Consider the following 10,746-nt stretch of genomic DNA (forward strand, 5'->3'; position numbering starts at 1 on the left):
TTCTAAAAATTCTACGGGATTTAGAATGAAATTAGGATGAAATGTAATTTACCAACTGGAATTTTTAAAATGGATTTAATGAAGAAATACGCACAGATTCGCAGCTTCGTAATGGTTTCATTTGATTTTTTTCTTATTCTTAATTTGTTCATAAGTAATTTACTTAAACGATATTGTACAAATATAACGACTGCACATAAAACGTTACGAATGAAAAACAAAGAGAGAAATATAAAATCTAATTATTTTTAATTAATTTTAGTATGACTGATAATTACAGAAGAAAGTTTTTTTCTAACAGTGAATAAAAAAGAAGTTCGGGAGTTCAATTTCCGTGCAATTAGAAAGATTTTCTCAGTGCATAGGATATGCTCGTTCCCGATATTCCGGATAATTGCGAGCGTTACATGATATTTTCGTTATCTGTTCGATAATACTGTTCGTATATTTCGAACGTAGAAACGGTCCACCGCTTATAAACTTGGACTCAGCGGCAGCTTTATCCTTAGCCTTAACATAAGGATCGCCCGTGTACTCTGGAAACTTGCTGAAGCAACCATCGTGACTTCCGCCGGGTTTCTTGGGAAAAGGGACGTAGAATCGCGCCGTACCGAGTGTCTTCCTTGCAATCTCGACCGGACGGATGTAAGTGGGCCCTGGTTCCTCATCCTCGTAAGGATTGGGGGGGAAATAATCCAACGGCGCACTAGTTGTCAAGAATCGGCCTTCAGACACCATTTCTGTTGCACCAAAGTGATGATTTACATTTAAAATATATGAATTATACAAGGAAGAGATCATAAGCGATAGTAAGAAAAATGAATATTTTAATAAACTCAAAAATTTAACGCCGGACACAGAAATTTAACATGTATATAATTTGCACAGCAGGATTAATTGAAAATCGTCTGTAATAATCTTTATATATAGTAAGTGCAAGAGTAAATTAAAAAATTTCCAATTCAGAAAATCTGCAAAAAGCTTTTATCGCTTTGGACTTCTAAGATCTAAAAGATTCCTGTAAAAAGAATTTCAAATATTTATGATAATTGAGATTTCATTTAATTGCTACCAAACATTTTTTCGAAGGTATTTTATGTAAAAGTTAAAAATGCGTTTCCCTCAAAAGCCAACGAAATTCTTTTTTTTACGATATAATTATAATTAATTACATACTGTCATATAAAATGAAAGGAGTTTTCCGAAAAAAACCAATCTACATCTATGTTTCATTTTCTCATTAATTTTTTTACACTGTAATTGGAGAGAAATTCTCACAATGCATTATATACATACATCTAGAAGATAATAAAAAAAGATAAAAAATAACAAAATTTTATAAAATACTTTTTATTGGCAATTTTATTATCTGCATAAAGTGACAGAAAAATTTTATATCGTTATTATTATACCATAATATATACAGTAGTAATATTTGCTACCGTTATGTTATAGTATATAAACTATAATTTATAAAAAGAATTGTTATTTATCAGTATATAAACTATAATTTATTATCCAAAAAATTGTTACTCTAATTAAAGCGAGAGGTATGTATATATATTTTGCTTATATAATTTTTTAAAAAATCACAAAGCAGTTGTGTGTGTGTGTGTGTGATTTAGAAATTGATAATAAGAAGCATAACAGATGAAAAATGTTCAAAACAAGAACGCGATATATATATATATATTATATATGATTCAATTTATGAATTCAATCTCGAATTCAATCTCTCTCAGCTGAATTTTAGTGCTTAATAAAATTTTGGTGTGAATTTATATACATCTCCAGTTTTATAAACTGTGCTCTGATTTAATTTTCGGTTGTAAAGCGCTATCTTAAATTGAAATTGAGATAATAATACCACAAATTAAATTGACAAATAATAATTATACTATACTGATATTGATAAGCCTCTTAAAAAACTATAAAGAATTTTGCCAAAAATATATTACTAAAAATAGTTATATACGTATTTAATGTCACACTTATTAAATTTATTATGTTTCTCATCAATACGGTCTGTAAAATATTTCGCAAAAAGTATTTTGCGAAAATTATAGATTCCAAAATGCTTTATAACACATGAAATAAAATGAGAAAATAAGAGAAGAAATTCGTTCGACATCAAAAGTACACGTGACTCCTGCTCTTATTATATTCAGCTCAATGATCGAAATAAACTACTTTTAACATAAATCTCTACCATGAGTTATATGAACGAGCAATAGTTTATTTTATTTGTAATATAAACAAAAAGTTTAATTTCTTTTTAAGCTATTTTAAAAACACCCATTCCCAGCATATCGCCTTAAGATTTATGCATTTTTTTTTAAATTATACATTTCAAGTTTATCGAAAGTTGTTCAAGAGAGCGGAGATTATATCGGAAGTATGAACGAAGACGCACTTACTTTTACCAACTATTCTTTCGATGCGATCGTAAGGTTCGTGAGAGTATGATGGATAAGGATTCAAACAAATATTCACGTATCCTGGACCGCCAAGCGGATTGGGCTTGATCTTCATATTAGGTGGAACTGGCGTCTTTTTTCTCTCTTCTTCTTTCGACAACGGACTAAAGTAAGAAGATTTAGCAAAGCATCCATACCAGTCTCCGGGCGTCGAGTGCTTCTTCGATGAGGATGTCGGTAGCATGTGACCACCGATCTTTCTCTTCTCGTCTTTTATCTGAAAAGTTTATGTCATAAAATTATACTTGATATATATATATGTATATATCAAAATTTCAGAAATATTTTCTCTTTTTTTGTGTGGCGTGTTTATTAACATCCCTGCTGGTGTGTTCGTGTCTGTTTAACCAAAAATTTGTTTTCTTACTAATAATTTATTTAAAAACTTTTTAAAACAAAATATTAATATACTTTTTATTTAATAATTTTGTCTGTTAATGGAAAACCATTTTCTGTGAAAATTTTTTATTTTTTACTTTTTAGAGCTATTTAATCATTGACTTAAACGATATGATTGTATAATAAATTTGAACAGATTAGCAAGTTTAAAGCAAAAAGCCATAAGCAAATTGGATTAATATAGCAGGCTAAAGACTTGATAGGCAAGGACATTTTAATGACATATTCTACATATTACTTAATCAACTGCAACTGATTAACTGGATAATTTTAATTCAAATCAGATCAATGTAACGCTGCGCACCTGAAAAAAATTATTATTAAACTTTATTAAATGATATTCTCTAAAAAAGGGTATAAATTTTTTTTAACAAATATGTAATTAAAATTTAAATCTCAATCGATATACATTAACGGATCCTGCTCACGAACTTTCTTTAACGTTTTATTTTTAATAAATGATCAAATATTGATTTCTTATAATTTCGCACAATTATAAATACCCGTTGCCTCGCCTCTTCGCGCCATGACTCCGTGAGTGCCTCCCCTTCAAAAATTCGTTCATATTTCTTTTCGAATAATTGAATAGGAGGTCCGCTGAGAATCTGGCGCCCTTTAGCTACATTTTCACGAAATTGTATAGGTTGCCGATAAACATCAAAGGGACCCGGCGGTGGATCGCTAAAGAAACCTGAAAAGGCTTTATTCGTGAAAATTCTAGAAATACACGTAGGCAATTTATCACTCGATTTTGTATGCATTACCCACTCGTTCGATATCAATTTTTCCATGATGGTGACCAACAAGCGCGATATTTATTGCACGTTTTTTACTCATATTTTACCTTTTATGATAGCTATAAGTAATGCATTGTCCTTTTTTTTTTTAAATATAAAGTAACCTAAACTTTATCGTGTCATAATGAAGATAGTTTTATGCGAAACACGCACGCGATGTTCGTTTATCAAAAGAGAAACAACAGGATTTATTGATAAAGAATAATTTTAACTACATTTTTCGTACAATTTTATATATTTTTCAAAAAACGTTAATAGCAATTACTTAAATATACAGTGCCCAAGTAGCACAGCAGCGCTTGCAAAGCGCTAAAAAAAACTATTATATACACCTTTTTAGGGCTTTGTTAACGCTTTGTAAGCGCTGTGTGCTACTTGCGTACTATGAGAATCACTCTGTGGCGTCTTGAGCACTAAGAGTGAACTTATGAGTAACTGACCTGGTTACCGCCAGTAATCAGACGTTCTTAATGAGTTGACGTTGGTACTAGCGGATATCTACGGTATTCTCGTTGTGGTAACGTTGGAAACATTTCATTACTGCTTGTTTGGAGAAATTGAATACTGAAGGAGTCGCACATTTGCGAGAGAAGTGATTATAATTGTGTGCGGTCTGATCTCGTTAACGGTAACGGAAAGATTATTGAAACGACGTCTCTGATAAAGGTTTAAAGTAAATGATTGATAATTGTAATGACGCAAGCTATGTTAAGTTACAATGGGTCGATAATTTGGAGTTCTTACATTGCATTTCTGAACCATCTTTTCGAATAACACAAATAGAAAGAACGGTTTTGCTGAAATATCTAAAAATTTAGTTAGATGCAGATCTGAAAATAAATTTGTTTGAATCATCAAAATAATTATACATATTGGATGCTAATCGACTTTCATGCTAATTTCCCAGATATAAATTTCTTAATGGAGTGAGCGGTTGATTCTAAAATTTTCTGTACAATAACATGTTTATGATGTTAAAAATTATATTAAAATATAGCAAATAAATCAATGTTTAAAAATTATACAATGTCTTTATTTTTATTTATACCGATATGTCTTTAAAACTGTAATTATAATAACGAAACAATTATTATTATAGTTCTTGTACATACTTGTTGTTGCACAATTCTGCAAATAACTTAAATATTACTAAATTGGTATTAATTTTTTTAAATTATAAATAAAAATTAATTTTGTAAAATAGTTATAAAATAATATTCCTAAGAGGAGCAAATGATCGTCCCAAGTAATTAGTAATTAGTAGAAGTTATTATTATTATAGTTATTAAGTTCTTTATTTAAAGAAGTTATATTTTTTTGAAAATTGTATATATTATTTATCTCAAATCAAAGCTATAATTTAAAAATTAATTTCAAAAAATTACAAAATTTATTAAAATCTTATGGCAGAATTATTCTGAAGAAATCATTTTTGAGACGAACTTTTAACTCGCTCTGCTCGGGAGTCAAAAGATTAAATTGATTGCTAGAATGTTAGAACTTATTGTTGTCAAATTAGTGTTATCTACGTAATTATTCTAATAGTCCAACAAAATTATTTTCAGATCTACATCTAGCTAAATTTTTAGATACTTCAGCAAAACTGTTCATTTCATGCAAAAATCGAAACGGTCTTACATTTTCTTATTTCAAGTGATCTGACTTCTCAGCGATATCGTCCGATCATAAAGTTCTCACCGCAAAAGGCCGAGTTCGTCTTCGTCCGTAGCCATGCGTACGTGTCAACCTGATAATTTCCACGTTCGCTATCTAACACGCTTCTAAAACGCTTCCGTGCAATCCGTATAGTTGGCGAAGCGGTGCCACAACGACCGTGATAATAACTAAACTTTCGATTGCCGAGGCAAGCCATTAAGATAAGACTTCGAGGTGGCTAAGGGAATGCCCGCTTTCGAAAGGGAGTAGTTGTGGAATCTGTAAGAAATCGCACTAGTGCCAAAGCTGTGGGAAAGTGGTAAACGGAAAAACGGGGTGAGATGGACCTGCAGAAAGAAATCGACGACCGGAATAAAGAGGGGGAAGGGAGTAAGGGAAATGGAGTAGAATAGAAAAGGAACGCGGATATAAAAGGAGGAAGGACAGTGGGGATGAACGAGATAGACGAAAGTGGGAAAGTCAGCTCGTTGGAGATGTCAGCGGTGGAAATGGAAAAATGTTGATATACATCGGCCAGGCGATAAGGCGGATAGATCGATTAAGATTAAACGTCTGGTCGCTGAGTTTAAGACAAGTTACATTGGAAACTCGAGGGAATCGCCTTCCGTAGAATTGAAATCAAGAACGTGACCATTTAATTTGCAAATGGAAGGAGAACGATTGGCTCGCTCAGCTAAATTCGACTCGCCTCGACTCGCTGCATCTCCGACACTGCAAGGAAATCATGATAATGCTTTGTCCCTTGATTACTGGATATTCCCCGGTGCAATGTTTGAATACTAACACACGCATGATTTTTACCTTTTTGTGGGCTGACTGGATTATCCATTTGGGATTATACCCCCATTTGGGATTTCAACCTTTTATTAATATTTTATTAACTGTTTGCTCGATTTTTATGAATTTTAATCTATAGAGTAATTTTTGATAATGTTTTATTCAAATATGAGGTCAAAAAGAAAAAAAATTCAAAATGATTGATCCAATATGATAGAATAAAAAAATAATCTATTATATAAAACTCACCCAAATAGCAAAATGTCTGCAGTCTTCTAACAAACTGTCAGCAAATTCGAGCAGAAAATGACGGCAGTTTGCCATCAACTGCGTCCGCATTAGGCTTGTGTTCTATTAACATCGCTTATTGACATAATGTGAAGGCAAATTGTTGGCAGAAACTGAGCAGATCCTGCCGACATTATCTGATTCTATTATGTTTTCTTCTAGCAGTCTGTTAACAGTTATGTACATCTAATTCTGTAACAATTCTGTTGCTATTTTGTTGGCATAGTGTGTAGCAGACATTTAAAAAATCTGCTTTCTATAGACTTGGCTACCTTGGGCAGCTTTAAGGAATTTCTTATTGTGAAGTACCGCTTATCAAGTTTTTAGTTTCGCTTTATTTGAAGCTCTTCATTTCTATGCAAGCACTTAATACTGATTTCCAAACTGATTTTCAGACTGATTACGAGCCCTGTGACACTAAATCCTCCTTTATTGGAGGTTACTATACTGGAGATTACTATCTTTTTGAAGTTTGATATTTTCAGATTACATTCAAGCTCAATGATACTTATAAAATGATACCTCTTAAATTGTGTTTTACTAAGTTTCAACTATCATAATCAGTTTATTTTTTTTTTTATTTGAATGTTAGAATTTTAAGGCTACAATCAAATTCAGCAATTTTAAAACTTAGCAGTTTTAACACTTTTAAAAAATAAAGTTTTCTTTAAGTTTCTTTGTTAGAAAACTCCAGTCCTCAAAGGATTAAAAGACGCTAATATAAGTTTATAGAAATCAGAAATAACCCTATTAATGCAGATGAAAATATTGTTTTGTTTCATAATTAATTCGACAAAGGTTTACAGTGTTTAATTCCAAAACGTTCTCGATATGTATATTTTACGTACAAGTGAGTGAGGGTACATTGAGCGCTAAGTTATACCTTCAATTGCCACCAGGAGGTCCAATCTGCCATTTTGAAAGCTAGGACAAGCGGAAATAAGCTTTTAAAAATTCTATCTATTTTTTTATATGTCAGTTTAGATATTTTAGTGATCAGTATTACTCAGACAGCACATCCGTTGGATGTCAAAATTTTGTTTTTATTTAGCACAAACATTCATGAGCTTAATATGAATATGTTTTTAAAAACATACGTTATTCGACATATAAAATATATTTACATTTGAATGTTTTAAAAATGTCTATCTTGTATATACCCTTAAATTCTCGTTGTAGAATTATGAAATGTCTCTTTATTTTATAATAAAAAACTATTAAATATTATTACTACATGATGAAAATATAATATTAAATTTCTTTTTTTTTTCAATAAATATGCTTTTAATGCTATGCTAGAAACTTAATTTGTTAATATATTTTTTAATAATATTTTTTCATAATGTAGCGTAATAATAATAATGCAATATTATTAACCTTTAATACACACTTTTGAGTCATTCGTGTCCTGCGCATTCTTTTTCTTTGAAATATTAAGAACATCTGGTCAAATATCGGTCTCTTTTCTATTCCTAAAAAAGTTTGGCATCTGGAGAACAAGTTTTGTGCGTTGCCGGCCTCAATTCGTACATATTCTTTAACTAGCATAACTCCGAAGTTCACTTCTGAGTCACAAATGACTCAACGTGTGTACAGAGTGTACATTTTTTGTAACTAAAAAAATTTTTATTATTTTCTTTATTTTCAACTAATTCTCGGTTGTATTGCGGGAATATTTCGCGAATTATTAAAAAAAGAATTTAACCCTAGAACAACATATTAGTCCTTAATAAACACGATTTTTGACACCCTTGTGCTAAATGTTGTCAGTAATATTATATATTATGTTGTCTGCAATGTTATAAAGAACATTTTCCTAATAAATTATAAGTTTTTTTAACACAATAGCAATAGTAAAATGCATTGTTTAAAATGTAAATATAATATATCTTCAATTTATAGCCATTCATGCATATCAAAAAAACATTATTTTCAAGTTACTCAATAACTAAATTTTTTGGACAGCCAACAATTGAACTATTTTTTTTATAGTTTGGAATGTAAATTTTAAAATATTAAACCATATTTTTTCTTTAAACATTTTTATTTCAGAGTTTTACATTTTTGTATGAAACAGTGCAACAGTTTTTCTCATTTTATTAACTATATTTAGTTATAACAATTTATCTACAATTTGTTATGAATATACAACTGTACAAATACTTTCTAAAGATGTCAAAATATACATAAAAACCGTTTAATAATTTTTATATACTTGTAAAAATGATGAAAATTAATCCAGAACACAAATGACCGAACGTGTGTAGTAAGGATGCTCAAAACTGGTGTGTGTTAAGGGTTAATGTAAAACGCAAGTTGTTAACAAGTTAACAGTAATGCAAATTGCATTTGTTAAACGAAACTCTTCACTAAAATCGCACATCCGGAAGTTGTACGTAACATCGTTGTCAGATGGATGCGGCGGAATCTGTATTTCTCGTAAATAAAAAAATCTGGAATAAAAGATGCAGCATTATAAGATTCTCCACTCATATTCTAATAAAATGATTTCTCGAAAGCGACTGAAAGGTTCCAAGATGAAAATAAAATAAATAAAATATAATTTGAGACATTTCGTTTAATTTTGTGTAAAAGTGATGCGAAGTACTTGATATTCTTGTAAGTTATATAATATTAAATCAATGTTCCCCTGAATGTTTGCAAGACACTGCAATTGAATGGACATTGAATGTTTCTGAGATATCTTTTCAACATTGAATCTATGTTTCGCAATGTTGCAATTCAACATTTGATTTTGTGTATGTAACTTACCAAGCAATTAAATGTAATTAATTGGATTTATAAATAAGATTACCAATCACATTCAATTGCGAATGGACTATCTGCTTTGTCGACTTAAATTTGCTCAATGTTTCAAATAGGTCTAATTTTAGTCCGGTATATCCTTAAAATGGATCTTTTTGTCCACAAAAGTAACACTGTTTTTAAAACATTCTAAAGATATTTGAGGTTTTATTCCGGGTGTATGTTTAAAGTACGGACGAAATTTCCCCAATATATTTTTAATATGGTTTTTAAACATCATGTGCTATTCGTATAACAGAAAGTGTAATAAGTGATTTCAATTTTTAACAATTATTCTTTATATATATTATTATATTGTATATATACAATATTAAATATATTATTATATACATTATTATATTATTATTCTTTCTTTTCTTTTAAGTTAATAATTAGTAGTCATTTGCGTTTGTAAAAGTCTAGTCTATTATAGATTATAAATATTTTGTCATTAAAAGTGGGAAATGTATGAAAAATTTATGTAACATTAATTAAAAATGGCCTATTTTCTTACACCTGAAATTTACGTATTAATAGCATATTGTATTATTTATCGATAGCGTTCTAAAGTTAAGTTTAAGTACTATGCACGCGAAAGGACAGGTAATTGAAGTATATGGAACACACCGGAGAGGCTACTGTTCTATAATATCGTGGTATTTTTGCTCTTGCAAACTGTCTTGAAAACCGGACTTCTTTGGTTATTATCTTACAGTCTATATTTTAACAAGAATCGAAATTGGAAATCGGCAAATAATATAGACTATTTTGAAAGCTTGGTATTATTTTGATTCGATCTCATTAACAAGATAAGTTGACTCTGAAAATATCCACTTAATATATCCTGTTTTTAAATCACAGTATATTTAGAAAAAGATTACAGAAAAAAATCGTAAAAATGTGTTATCGTCCTGATTGAAGATGATTTAAGAAAAACATTTTCAGAAAATTCATCCAATCTTCAAAATTCCTATTCAATGACTTTAATCTTTACTGTCCATTTCTCTGAGAAGATTTTCCGAGAAAACAAGCCATCAATAATAGCAGCAATAATGGCATAAACATAAGATGTACAAACGAGTTATCTATATTTTACGGCACGTGTTTCTGGTACGGACCCGACGGTCTAATAAGGGTCCACCAGAATTGCAGAATTATCGATACCGCGGTAGCATTGCGGAGCCACGTCCATTAATTCAATGTTACCCTAAAGGGGTTTAAATAATTAATCGAGGGACCTACACATCGCGCGATTGAACACTACAATTAAGCCAAAGGTTCACCAGATGTCCGTGCCGGCAACCACATCGTCTTTCTACATTCTCATTTCTCTCATACGAATTAGCGAGCTCTGCAACAATATCCAATGCGTGATTGCGGATATAAATGAATCCTCTTATTGATATGATTGTGAGATATACAGTTGAAAAATTTGATTTTAAATTTAACTCAGTTTGATTACGATGTTTGTGTTACATATTTTGTGTTAATGTCTTTATATAATATTATATTTATGTTACTTTTAC

The 10,746-nt window shown here is 30.4% G+C and overlaps 1 protein-coding gene across 1 annotated transcript; it reads right to left on the reverse strand.

Moving 5' to 3' along the window:
* Positions 1 to 321: 321 nt before the first annotated feature.
* LOC108728099 (UPF0602 protein C4orf47 homolog) lies at positions 322 to 3,808 on the reverse strand. The gene is made up of 4 exons (XM_018456460.1): positions 3,641 to 3,808; positions 3,380 to 3,567; positions 2,418 to 2,694; positions 322 to 740 (listed from the first exon to the last, which is right to left on the reverse strand). Exons 1-4 carry the CDS (start codon positions 3,711 to 3,713, stop codon positions 355 to 357), a joined length of 924 nt encoding a protein of 307 aa, XP_018311962.1. The 5' UTR covers positions 3,714 to 3,808; the 3' UTR covers positions 322 to 354.
* Between the last annotated feature and the right edge of the window lie 6,938 nt (positions 3,809 to 10,746).

This window comes from Mycetomoellerius zeteki, unplaced genomic scaffold, assembly GCF_001594055.1.
Source record: "Mycetomoellerius zeteki isolate Tzet28-1 unplaced genomic scaffold, Tzet1.0 scaffold58, whole genome shotgun sequence".
Taxonomy (NCBI): domain Eukaryota; kingdom Metazoa; phylum Arthropoda; class Insecta; order Hymenoptera; family Formicidae; genus Mycetomoellerius; species Mycetomoellerius zeteki.